At 51.1% G+C, this 13611-nt stretch overlaps 1 protein-coding gene across 2 annotated transcripts in view; it reads left to right on the plus strand.

Moving 5' to 3' along the window:
• Positions 1 to 8132, plus strand: part of ABTB2 (ankyrin repeat and BTB domain containing 2) — a 111333-nt gene extending 103201 nt beyond the window's left edge. For both annotated transcript variants that reach the window (XM_005491676.4, XM_074543713.1), the window contains exons 10-17: positions 761 to 987; positions 1673 to 1851; positions 2217 to 2322; positions 2468 to 2570; positions 3029 to 3119; positions 4497 to 4565; positions 4965 to 5078; positions 6357 to 8132. In XM_005491676.4, the coding sequence (XP_005491733.1) occupies positions 761 to 987; positions 1673 to 1851; positions 2217 to 2322; positions 2468 to 2570; positions 3029 to 3119; positions 4497 to 4565; positions 4965 to 5078; positions 6357 to 6554 (1087 nt within the window). In that variant the 3' untranslated portion in view covers positions 6555 to 8132. The remainder of the gene's footprint in view (positions 1 to 760; positions 988 to 1672; positions 1852 to 2216; positions 2323 to 2467; positions 2571 to 3028; positions 3120 to 4496; positions 4566 to 4964; positions 5079 to 6356) is intronic.
• Positions 8133 to 13611: the final 5479 nt, after the last annotated feature.

Raw genomic sequence — 13611 nt, forward strand, 5'->3', positions numbered from 1 at the left:
CATAAGTTATGAGATCAGGGTTGTGAGATCCTGGTTCATGTTCTGAGATGGAATCTAATCAGGTTGAGGTGGCAAGAATAACTTACGGCAGAGCCTGGGTGTCTGCATCTCTGGTTTTTGGGTGGCCAACCAAGAGGTGAATCATTAAACCAGCCAGCCTGGGCTCTCCAACCCTGTTTTCAGGGTGGTTGTTCAGAAATAAGACATTAATTGCAAGCTCCTCTGTGTTCCCAGAAAAAACATTAGTGAGATCCAAGGCTTGTTCTGCCATAGGATAGGATGGGGTGATCCTAAAGCTGGGTCCTTAAATAATCCAGATTTAGCCCCAGGGAGTGGTGTGGGTGCAGGGAGGGCAGCGGCTGGTGGCAGTGCAGCAGCACAGGGAGTGCTGGGTGGCCCTGCTGGGCTGGGGAATGTCTGGAGCAGCTGTCCCCAGCTGGCTGAGGGACACCCGTGATGCAAACTCCCCAAACAAGACACAAACAGAAAAGTCTGTTTCTTGCAACTGCCGTGTGAAATTCCAAACAAACCCCCCATGTGAGGAGTACAGGCCATGTTTCTGCCCTTGCTGAGGGGCACCAGTTTCTAGGATGTGGGGTAGGGAAGGACAAATGGTTTCCATGCAGCTCCACAGTGCCAGCTGTCTTTGGGAAGGAAATTATTGTTTACTGAGCCGGATCCCTAATCCCAAATCCCCGTGGTCCTGTGTGAGTTGTTGAAATTTCCTTTGTCAGTAAGCGAAGCCTCTCGTCCTGCTCAGGAACGTCCTGCGCAAGCTCCTGAGCCAGCCGCAGCAGGCCAAGGGGGACGTGCTGTCCCTGGAGGAGATCCTGGCCGAGGGCGTGGAGAGCGACACCTCGAGCCAGGGCAGCTCCAGCGAGGGGCAGGTGCGGCTGTGCAAGACGCGCATGAAGGCCCTGCAGGAGGCCATGTACTACAGCGCCGAGCACGGCTACGTGGACATCACCATGGAGCTCAGGGCCCTGGGTGAGCCCTTCCTTCTCTGCACTGTGCACATAAGGCAGAGAAACCTTCCTTTCTGCCCCTCTCGCTTAGAAGAGCAACAACTGCAAAGCTGTGTAATCTAAATTTTAAAAGTGTTTAAGGCTCCTCATAAGTTTGGGTTTTTTCAAATTTCTGCTCCTCTGGGATGTCCTTCACCTTTGGCTGGATCCTCTGTTCACACATATCAAAAGGAAGGAGCATCTCTCCCTGTCAGATACTTACACCTAAAATTCACTCTATCAATGGTTTAAGGTGAAGGAACTAAACTGATCTCAAGGTAGGAGAGAGAAAAGCTTTGAAACTTGTGTGTAACTGGGAGAAAAGACCTCACACCACAGTTGTGTGGCATTATGTATCCTTACAACTTCAGTTCAAATTTGTCTTGTGGTTCTGACTAACCATGAAGCTCAGAACAAAACAGAGAGTCTCTGATCCTTAAAAATCAGCAGAAATTTCCAATTTATGATCCTGGTGCCAATCCTTTGCCACTTAACCTGTCAGTGACCCAGTTCAGTCACCTTTTATATCAAGATAAAAATCTATCTGCTGTTAGGATGTAGGTAGAGCTACTTCAGTGCTGCCAAGCGTTAGTAATAGGAGCAGGATAATCTCCTCACAGGCACTTCAGGAAATCATTTTTCACTGTCCCTTTTCCCTGTGGCTGCAGGAGTGCCGTGGAAGCTCCATGTGTGGATCGAGTCCCTGCGGACAACCTTCTCCCAGTCCCGCTACTCCGTGGTGCAGACCCTGCTGAGGGAGTTTGTCACCATCAAGGAGGAGGACTACAACGAGGAGCTGGTCACTGAGGGGCTGCAGCTCATGTTTGACATCCTCAAAACCAGCAAGGTAAGTCATAGTTTTATAACTGTGCCAGAGCTGAGTGCTCTGGGGTTTCGTTGTTGCTGTGCACAATAGGAAAAAGGGAATGGCTGAGCAAAGTCCCTTGGAGCTATGGCATGGAAATGGCCCTGGAAGCATTTATCTAAATTCAGAAATAGCCCCCAGACAGTCCTCAAACACACACCTGGGGCAAGCTCTGCAGCTCTTTATACCTCCATAACTCCATAGATATTGTAATTCTGCCTTAATTTAAAGCTGTGGGGAGGTAACTCTTGTGGGGTGCAGTGGCTGCAGGCCCAGGTGAGCCCTTACAGCACATTTGGAACCTGCTAAATGATGAATTGCTGATCCCTGTTCCATCCTCCTCACAGAATGATTCCATCAACCAGCAGCTGGCATCCATCTTCACCCACTGCTATGGCAGCAGCCCCATTCCCAGCATTCCCGAGATCCGGAAGACTCTGCCAGCTCGGCTGGGTAAGGTGCTCACCTCAGCAGTGAGCTTCTTTTGGTTGCTGCTGGGGTGGGGGGTTTTAATTTGTTTGCTTGGATTTCTTCTCTGAAAAGCATGCACAGTATAAAAAAAAAAGTGTCACTTTTTTTTTGTCACTTTACCCAACAGATCCTCACTTTCTGAACAATAAAGAAATGTCTGATGTAACTTTCTTAGTGGAAGGAAAGCTCTTTTATGCACACAAAGTCCTGCTGGTTACTGCATCTAACAGGTGAGTCACTAACCATAATGAATCCATAATGAATAATGAATCCAGCCATGATTATCCCTGAAATAATGTGTGGTAGATGGAGTGTACATATCAAGCCATTCCCTGCCTTCCCATTCCTTCTCCCAGAGTTTGCAGGGAGAGCTGCACTTGCTCCAGCTTTCCTGGAATCTCACACTGGCCTGATGCACTTGCAGTTTGCAGTTTCTTTCTCTGTTCTTGGCATAGAAACAGGGTTTTCCACCTATCACAGGGTGGGATTAGATCAGACCCAGCCAATTTACAGTTTTAAATTGTCCCTGACCTAATCATCATTAAATTAAAGAAAATGTTTCAATTTTCAGCTTGCAAAGAACAAGGAGGGATCTTTGTTTTGCCCTTGCGGTTTGTGATGAGTGTGTGGCACACTAATACAGTTAAATCAAATCTTCTCAATTAAATCTGTTTGAAACCATTCCCAGGTTCAAGACACTAATGACCAATAAAACAGAGCACGATGGCCACGGCAGCAAGACTGTAGAAATCAGTGATATGAAATACAACATTTTTAAGGTATGGGACTTAATCCAACTCTTTTTTTATTCCTCCATAATGCAGGAGAAACTAGTCTTCTAATGAAAAGTAGTTTTATACTTTTAACACACCATTTTCATACTATTTACAACACCATTTTTATGCTTTGCTAAGCAAGAAGTAACTTATTTACAGCAGGTGCATTGCCAGGCATCATATTATTTCAAATCAGATGATAAGAAATCAATGGTGTCCCTGTCAAGAAAGGCTCAGAACTGAGAATTGTGCTTTGCTTTTATGACATTTCCATATTTAGTGGAGGAACAGGGAGATGTGAAGTGCAGAATAGGTCACTAAAGGGTTGAGGCTTTTTTCCTCTTTTTATAAGCAAACAAACCTGGTCTGTTGGTCAGCAGTGCTGTCATCTCACTAGAGGGAAATAAACTGATCATGAGAACATCTTTGTTCTGCTTGTAAGGGGCTGTACAAGTTTTGTGTTGGACAGGTGACATCCAAATTTTGCAGCTTCAAGCCACAACAGAGAAGAAAATGTAACTGATTATTGAAACAAGCTTCCTTAACAGCATTTGTACGTCAAAAGGTTTCTAAAGATAAACTTGTGCTTCAGTGGAGAGAGAGAGACAAATCAGAAAGAATCGAAACAGTGCAGTATTTGACGATTTGATGGTAAATACAGTCAGAGGGGTTAAGGAGAGGCAGGCTCGGGTAGGGTGGAGGATGCTGAGCCACCAGAGATGTGGGTCCTGCTCAGGGCGCTGCATGTAACTCTGTTAAACAAATAAGGCAATCTCACAAGGGCCAGCTCAGTTCCCAGCCCTGTTAGGAATGGCAAGCAGAGCTTGTAAGCCCCACACATCACCCAGGACATTTCTGTGATCCAGCAGCAGATCCATTCCCTCCCCTGACACTGCCTGGGCTGGGGGTGGCACATGCAGATCAAAGAGCAGGAGCTGCCTCTTGCTCTCCCTGCAGACAATTAATGCCTTTTCCTCCGGGCCTGGAGAGGGGCTGGAAGCTGATTAGAAGCCCAGCAGGGATGTGAGTGGCTGGGAGGTCCCCGGGATGCTCACGCTGGGCTTGCTGGCAGCTCCACGCGTGACCGGCCTGGCCGGCTTCAGCAGCCCGGATCCCAGACAAGGACAGTGGTGTTGCTCAGAGACACGCTGTCACCCTCAGCCCAAAGTCCCCAGCAGGGCCCTTTTCAGGGCCCAAGAGAAAAAAGGACTGTTAGAAAGCAGCAGATTTGCTACGCCAGGGAGTGAGAAAAAAGCCACCAGTGGAGGTGAGAGCCGGCACAGGACACGATTCCCGTCTGCTCAGGAAGGGGAGCACAGCCATCAACAGCCCCTTGTGACTGCCCTGATAACTTCATGCCTGGCCTTCTTCCCATTACAGATGCTGATGCAGTATTTATACTATGGAGGGACAGAATCAATGGAAATTCCCACCACTGATATCTTAGAGGTGAGAGAGCTTTTTCTTCCAAGTCTTGCCAAGTGCGCTGGGGCATAAAACAGAGTTGAAAGGCAAAATCCAGGAGCTAACAGCAGGCTCCCATTCAGTCCAGGAGCATATTTAATGCTTGGAAATGAGCTTTAAAGTTTCAAAACATTGCTGCTTGGTGTTTCTGTGTCGTGCTGACAGAAAGGAGAGCAAATATGCTTGTGGGAAGAGCTTTGCTAAGAGGGGAAATGTGTCAGTCTGCCACTTCAGCATGGAGCAGCCTTTTTGCTGTTTGATGAGGACTTGGCCATTAAAACAGCGAGTCAGAGACTCTTCAGAGAGGAAATCATCCGTCCTGTTTGCCTTCCCCAGGCCTTTCAAGCCTCATGATCTCAAATAGCCTCTCTCTTGTCCCCATAGCTGCTGTCGGCTGCCAGCCTGTTCCAGCTGGACGGCCTCCAGAGACACTGTGAAATCCTCTGTGCCCAGACCATCAGCATGGACAACTCTGTCAACATCTATAAATATGCAAAGGTAGATCCAACCCCCCTGGTCTGAGAACCCCAGTGAGCAGCCTGTGTGCTGCTGCTGGTAACTAAAAACCCCAGGTGGGCACCCTCCCTGCAGGTAACTCCTCCCAGCCACAACACGAGGGAGATGATTCCCAGCTCCAGGCTGGAAAGTCCTGCACAGCCCCGGTGTGTTTTCTTGTCTGGAGCAATCATGGATGAAATGGATGGGGGATCCCTGCAGAGTAGGGGAAAGCTTAACAGGCTGATACAGCAACATCAGCAAATCCTGAGGGATTCAAATCCTGGGAGCAGCAGGGACAATTGATCACACCACAGCCACTACAGGGTAAACCCTTTCCTGGCACCCCTACTGCTAGAAAATATTCTTTTCAGCTCCAAAAGGAACATAAAGTCTGTTGTGTGACAGATACACACCTCTGCAGCAAATAACATAAATCAGAGAAATGCTCTGCTCTTCCTGGAATTTTGCAGGATCAGATCCTTTAAAGACAAGGAGAAAACTGCACAGAGGGCTGATAACAATTTTTTTCCTACTGTGTGTGTATTGTCCCACTGATGCTTTTCAATTTTTTCTCACATTGGGCTGGTTTCTTTCAGACCTAAAATTTAACAGTGTGCAGTGGTAAAAAGGGGAAACAGCATTCCCTACTGGCCATTATGTACTTTTCCTTAAATTATTATTTGCACAGAATTCCCAGGAAGAGGCTGTGTGTGCACAGAGCTTCTTAATATTGAATTTGAGTTCCGTTGTTCTTGTTACTGATCCTGAAGCAAAAGGAGCCAGATCCCAGGCAGAAATCACCTCGTGGTGGTTCAGGAGTGCAGTATCCCTGTTCTCCTGTGTTCAGCCCCTCCCTGATGGGCTGAGGCTCCCATCCTGTGACCCGTGTCCTGATTGCCCCGAGCCCTGCTCACCATCTGCCAGCACAGCAGCGTTGTTGTGTGCTGTGGCTCAGCCAAACAGGTACCTTGGCCACCTCATCAGCCAGCTGCTCTGCTGCAGGAAGGGAAGGGAAGGGGCTGGAGTGCAGGCCAGCAGCTCTGCCAACAGCAGGCCAGCAGGGGAAGGAATTTAAAAAGCCTGGATGCCCCCCTGCAAAAAGCACCAAGAGAAATGATCAGACAAAATCCTGCCTTCAGTGCTTTTCCACTGTTACTCCTGTCTTTTAATGTTTTCCAAGAGACAAAAAGGAGAAGAGCATTAGGAACGAGAGGCTCAGGGGTGTCATTTAGGTCTGTGATGTACAGAAGGGGTTAATAATGCTGCTGTCTTCCTCAGATTCACAATGCACCAGAACTGGCCTCTTTCTGCGAGGGCTTCTTCCTCAAGCACATGAGCTCCCTGCTGGAGCAGGACTCGTTCAAGCAGCTCATCTACAGCAGGAACAGCAAAGTGCAGGGCCTGGACCCTCTGAGGGACCTGCAGGCAGCCCTGGCCGGGCGCCTGCACTCGGTGTACGTCACCTCCAGGGTGTGAGGCAGCCCCGGTCCCGCTGGCAAACCGCGCTGCTCTGGGGCTGGCTGCCCCCTACACCTTCCTGAGAGTGCCCTGGAGCCTGAACGGGCACCCCCTGGGCCCAGGGAGGGGAGCTGCCTTTCTGTGCTGCTGCTGCTGCCACAGGAACAACACTGTCACACAACCACACTGCCAGGCCCAGACACCAGCTGGGCTGCAGGGGAGAGCCCCAGCCGCGGCCAGGGGCGCTGCCCTTTCCATGAGCACGGCACCGGCCCGTGGAGAAAGAGGCAATTGAGCTAAGCCCAGCACTAATACATGGGCTTAGGTTCATCCACACAGATGTTTTCCCTGTAAAAAGGCTGCCTAGAAGGAGTTTCCTGATCCTAAAGCCCATCCCACGAGCCATCTGTCTGCACACAAATACTTCCCCTCAGTAGTACCAGTGTCTGTGCATCGCTACAGACCGACAGAAACTTCCCCCAAAACTGTTTGCACCTTGAGAGACAGGTTTTGTATGCTCAAAGCTGAGTAGAAACTAATACTAACACTGAAATTACTCACTCTTTAAGCCTAATATGAGGAGCTGAGCTGGGGCAGGGAGGGGAGGGGAAAGTTGGGGATTTGAGTGTTTTGAAATACAGTTTCACTGTGCCAGTTGTTAATCTGGATCTGTTTTGAGGAGAAAGAAAAAGACTGTCTACCCTTTTGCTGTCAAGGTCTGATAGAGTCAGTCAGTCACTTTCTTCATCTTAAAAGCCTGTTTCTGGACATTACCTGTGAGACCTGACCTCACAAAAGACACTTTGTAGAAGGCTCAGGTGTAGCAGGAGCTGGCAATAGGCTGAAACACTGCCCAGTTCCAATAAAAGCAATAAAATCCTCCCCTGGCCTCCAAAGAACATCCAGCTCAGTGGCTTGCTCTCTCTCTGGTTGGGATTAAGGAAAGACCTCTAGCTATTCCCACTGACCTGGGCTAAGCACCCTCCAAAAATCATTTGCCAGGACACTTCCATTTGTTGTAGATGGGTGAACAAGAGGAAACCAAATTTTAAGTGGAGACCTATTTATTCCTTATTAGAAATTCAACAATTTATTCCCATTGTATCTAAACACAGTGGAAGAAGGAGGCTCAGCTGGGCCCAGGCTCCAAAGCCCAGTACAGACACAGTTTAGATAAAGGGAAAGAGAAGGAGCCACCAGCATCTCCCAGCAAATCCATCAAAATCTGACATGGCCTTGTTCCTAAAGGATTTACACAGAGGCAAATTGCATGCATGGATAAGGATTTTTAGTCAGCTGACAGGTTGGTCAGGGCACACTCCCTTTGTGCTTTAGGTACACATCTGCTGAACATCACCAGCTCCAATAACCCTATTTATTACAGAAAGCCATACAGGGGGGTCAAAATTATCACTGAGAAATGCCACAGAAGGCTTTATTTTGGAAAGTATTTTCAAGTAGCTGCTCCAGCTATCTGTACAAATATGTAGGTCCTCTTTTGTTGCTGTAATATTACAATGCTTTGTTTAATTGTACATTAATGTTGTCATTTATGTAAATGTACCGGGATTTTATTAACAACATAATTTTAAAATACACAGGTGTTGTTATTTGTTCTGTTCCTCTAACAGTAGGGAAAAAAAAGATTTAAAGACACTTATGTGGAAAAGGCTGTTGCAATTGAATCATCTTAAATTGGTTTTGGTGTACATAAATCTAATTTTAGGGATACAGAGGCATTCATTTCCCCTTCTTAGGCTCAGACATTTTTGTGAAGTTAAAAAGTTTAACTTGCATTTTTCCCTAGCTGGAATAAGATTACCTGCTTTCTACCAGAAAGCAGCAAATGTAGTGTCCAAGAAACCCCTAATTCCAGGATTCTTCTCTGCAGCAGGAAAAACAGTGAGGGTTAAAGTAACTCTTAGGTCAGAGGTATTAAAAAAATAAACAGGTGATCCTTCCATGTCACCTCAGATCCCAAAGGCCAGAAGGGCTCTGCTTGGTGCTCTCTGGGAGGATTGATGGAGCACAGGATTCATCCAAGAGGTAAGGAGTATAAAAGCTTAAGAGCAAGAATTTGACCCAGAAGTATCCTTTTTTTCTCCTTATTTGGAAACCTGCCAGCATAAACAGGGACTGGTTCTCAAGAATCATGGAATACAAACACCTCAGATTCCCTTTGGAGCACTTTAATGAGTAGGCTAAACACAAATTCCTTGTGAAACCAGTTGTACACTGCCTGTATTTTATGGAGTGCTGCCCGGGGAGCCTGAGAAAGTACCAGAGCAGCTTGCCCAGCTTTGGGGAAGCACAGAACTGGCCACAATGACATCATTCCAGGGAGCAGAGGAAATAAACATCTGCCTGAACAGGCTCGATGACTTCCAGCCTGAAATAAAGCCCTTTTTGCTCTCTAATAAGGCTTTGCACAGCAGGCAGGCCCTGGCTAATGCAGCAGCACCACTCACAGGCCCTTTGCCCTCGCCAAATGCTGCCCAGGCAGGCAGCCCCTGCTTCCTGCACCTGCCACAGGCACAGCAGGGGTCACACGGGGGGAGGCAGGACACTCCCCAGGGAATGGGGCAGCAGGCTGCTGTCACACTGCTTGTGGCACAGGACAGGGCTCCAGAGCTGGACCTGCCTCCCCAAAGGGCAGAACTGGAGCCTGAGGGATCCATTAATCCACAGAATGGTGCACTTGGCGTTATTTGCTCAAGAAAAAGAAGGGCACAAAAAAGGTATCTTGTGATAAAATCACAGCAGAGCAAGAAAAAAGGAGTGACACAACCCAGAGCTGGAGTTATCTCAGTGCTATCCCTATTCCTGCTGATCCTCTCTCCATGCTTAGCTCAGGCAGGAGAAGGGTTCCCGTGTCCCTCTCTCCATCCACAGCCCTGGCACCCCCACAAAGCCCTGCCCCCACACCAGAGCCCTCACCTGCAATTCCCAGGTGCACAGGCAAACAGAAACCCAGCTCTGCAAGTTAAAAATTCCCAAGGGAATATCACCAGGGCCAAATGGAAAGGACGCACCTTCCTCCTGCCCCTTACCCAGTGCTTCCCACCCAGCTCCCTTCTCCCTCCTGCTGCTCTGGGGTGCCAGACCTGTCCTGGCAGTGCTTCCAGCTGGCAGCAGCCTCAGTTTCCCTGGGATGCCAGACCTGTCCTGACAGTGCTTCCAGCTGGCAGCAGCCTCAGCTTCCCTGGTTCTGCTCCCTCCCAGGACAAGGCTGGGTTCAGCTGGCTCCAGCTGTCAGAAGAGCTCAGGGCTCTCGGAGCAGGGCCGTGATTCCAGTGACAAGTAGGTCACATCTCGCCGCCACCTGCAGGGAGCTGCTCAGCCAGACGTGGCTGCCACATTTGCCTGCAATGAGCCACGGGACCCCGTCACTGTGGGGAAATTGTGGGAGAGGAGGGAGAGATCCTGCTGCAGTGGTCAGGAATGGGCAGACAGCGGCCTGGAGGGTGTGGAGCGGGCCGGGACTGATGCACCCGGGTGCTGGGATGTGCCCAGACCTGTCCCGGCCTGTCCCCGTGCTGGGACAGGCTCACAGGCTGAGCTGGCTTAGGCCGGGATTAAAGGCACGCTCTGCAATTAGAGGCACACCCGGCTCCTTCCGGCATTCCCAGCCCCATCTACGCAGGGTTTGGAGAGAGGGAATGCTGAGGGTGTTCATCCCTAGTGTCCAAGCCATCTCTCTGCTTGTCATTCCTTGGAATAACAAAAAAAACCATTTCTCTAATGCATCAGGATGTTTCGTCCCTTTTTGGGGAGGGAAATACACCTAGAAACTAAGATCCTAAGGATTTCCAAAAAAGCAAAACAAGGACAGAGATGATAGAGTAAGCTTCCAACTTAAAAATTATTTCATGGACATAGGAATGATTCTTGTATGTTTTACAACTCCCCTTTTTATTCCTGGAATAATTTTAGATTTTATTTTCTTTTAACAAATCATCTAAATTTGAGAGGAAACAATAGAAAATTAATACAGGGAGAGACTGTGGAATCATCCTGGAATGGTTTGGGCTGGAAGCCTCATCCCTGAGCCTGTCCTGGGCTGGCTCCTGTCCTTCAGCCACTCGCTGCAGGTGGACGTGGAAGTGATGGAGATGTGCAGGGAATGCTGCTTGGTTTTCCCTGCCTCTGGCAATCTGGCCATTCAAAAGACTAATTGACCTATTCCAGCAGGGAAACATTTAAACAAGAGGTGTCAAAAAGAATTGGAGCGTCTGCACAATGAAATCTGCAAGAATCCAACTTCAAATCCCCCTGGATTGTCACCGGTGCAACTTCCATGGACTGGTCACCGTGGCCAGGAGTGTCCAGTCCTGCTGGGAATGCACTGGACCAGGATGTCATTTTCATTTGATGCTGGTGAAGACCCTCTGGGTGACCCCCAGTGACTGGAAGGACCAGACTGGGCTCCCAGGGCACTAATTGCAGGGGTTCTGTTCTTGGGAATAGCACAGGAGCCTTTCCCTTGCCCAGAGGAGCAGCCAGTGTTTCCCTGTCTGGGACAAGGGAGGTGGAAAACACGCTGGGTCAGTGGAGAGGGGCCTCCATGGGGATGGGAGGCTCCCGCTGCCGTTCCCATCTCCCTGCGGGCACGGCGGGCTGATCCCGGACCAGGACAGGGCGATGCTCCCGGCGCATCCCGGGGCGAGCGGCTCCAAACGGGCCGGGCCTGCTCAGGTGCGCGGGGCGGGACCGGGGGATTCAAACCCCGGAGCCGCCCCGGCCCCCTGGGCTCGTTCAACGCTCGGTGCGGCGGCAGCGGCCGGGCCGGGCTCCTCCGGGGGTCCAAGGTGAGGACCGGGGACCTCGGGGTCCCATCCTGTACCTCCCTCTACCCCTCCTTCCTCCTGCCCTTATTTATTCCCTTTTCCTGCCCCCTTCTCCCTCCCCTCCACATTCCCCCCTATCCCCCCTTCCTCTTTCCCCCGGGGCGCCGCACAATAAAGCCCAGAGGGCCGGAGCGGCGCCCCCGCTGTCCCTGGAGCCCCCACACGGGGCCGGGCCCGCTCGGCGGGACCCCCCATTGCAGTGCAATGCACGGCCCGACAGCGCCGGGGTTCCGGCTGTCCCTACAGCACACTGGGGGGCCTCGGGGGGGGTTGGGGCAAGTCCTGCTAGTCCGAGCTCAGAAATAAAACCCGAGGTTTTTTCTGGGACCAAACTCAGGAGCGCCGTGGCGGAGCCCGGGGAGCGGCGGGGCCGGGCTCGGAGGTGAGCGGGGAACGGGAGATTGGTGTCCCGGTGTAGGGATGGGTGTCCCGATCCTGGGATCGCTGTCCCGTCCCGGGACGCGGAGCGGGAAGGCGGTGGCAGCAGCAGCGGGAGCTGCCTCGGCCGAGCGGGGCCCGGGGCGGATTCTGTAGGGGCCAAGATGAACATCTTGGGGTGAAATCTGAATTAATGTGAGAGAACGCACGGTTTGGGGTAAGGATGAGGTGATCGGTGCTCTCCGGAGGGACCAGCTGGGGCTGGCTCTGTGTTACTGTGAATAATTTGCTTTATGGAACGAGACACCGGGGACTGCCGCGGGAATCCAGGGCTGGAGCCGGGAAGGAAACCTGGTCTGACCGCGGGAAGGGGAGCGGGGGTCAGGCGGGGCTTCCATCGGTCAGTGGAGCCGCCGGCGTGAAAGCGACGTGTAAGGATGAATAGATTGTAGGGTTACCGATACCAATACTTAACGGAGCTACAGAACGATCCTACAACGAGATATAAATAAAACTCCCCCATCGTCAACCTCCTCCCAGCCTCGCTGTGTTTTCAGCATCCTGGGGGAAGAGCCGGGCTCCGGACAAGGCTCCCGGGCACAGCGGGGAATTCTTGGGGCCCTGTGCGGGGCCAGGATTTGTCTCGGTGCTCCCCGCAGTCCCTTTTGGCTCAGGAATGCCGCGATCCTGTGCCCGGGAGGGTGGCACAGGGCATCGGGGGTTCTGCCCGCGGCGTTCGCGGCCCCGCCGGCTCAGGGCGGGTCAGAGGCGCGGCCGCCCCGGGACGGCGGCACCGGCCGGGCCGGGAGCGCCCGGTGCTGCCGCCCCGTGGGCAGCGCCGGAACTGCAGCCCGGGACGGCGCCGCACCGCGGGAGCGGCGTCCTGGGAATGCCGGGGCATCCTGGGAGTGCTGGGGCACCCCGGGAGTGCTGGGGTATCCCTGGGAATGCTGGGGCATCCTGGGTATTCTGAAGTGTTCCAGGGAGTACTGAGGCATCCCATGCCTGTGGCACTCGGCCACGCATCCCTGATGTGGAGCAAAAAGAGGAGGGGGAGAGTCCTGGGTTAGTGGGAGGATGTTTCTGTAATGGAACTGGGAGAGCTGCTGATCATCCCATGGAATCAGGGGCTGCTTTGGCTTGGAAGGGAGCACGGGATCGTTGACGCTCTCCTGTCTGATTGCACAGCCAAGAACATCCCAAAGCGCCTCCTCACCCTCAAGGACAGCAGGAATGTCTTCCATGGCTCCTGCTTGGGAATGGCAGTGGCTGTTGGGAGCTCTGGCAGGAGCACCTGGAGACCAGGTGAGAGCAGCAATGGGATCATTCCAGTTGCTGCTGGAGGCGGTTTTCTCTATTTAGGCTGTTCCTCTGATTGATCCTTTCACAGGAATTTTCCTGGGCATATTTGAGAGTAATTCCAAGAATTTAGAAATAGTTGAAAAACAGAGGGGAAAACTGTGAAGCTGATCCATTTCTAGTAATTCCAAACTTCTCCCACCACACCATTCTGTGTTTGGATCCAGCACAGGAGTGGGATCTTTGTCTTGTGCTGAAGAGGCTGTGGGTAGAACCTCGAGTAACAGACAGGATTGAAGTTGTGTGGGAACTGCTGCTCCAGCTGGATCCCTACAAATCCATCAGGCCTGATGGGATTCATCCAAGAATCCTCAAAGAGCTGCTGATGTCAAAAACCTCTCTCAATTTTTTGAGCAGTCTTGGGAATCTGGAGAAGTTCTAGCTGACTGGAAGCTTGTCTGGGTTTGAAAAGACAGGTGTCTGTTAAAGAAGGCAGGAGCTTCTTGTAAAATGGAAAGTGTAAACTTCTCTCATAATTACTATGATTTTGA

Source organism: Zonotrichia albicollis, chromosome 6, assembly GCF_047830755.1.
Source record: "Zonotrichia albicollis isolate bZonAlb1 chromosome 6, bZonAlb1.hap1, whole genome shotgun sequence".
Classification (NCBI taxonomy): domain Eukaryota; kingdom Metazoa; phylum Chordata; class Aves; order Passeriformes; family Passerellidae; genus Zonotrichia; species Zonotrichia albicollis.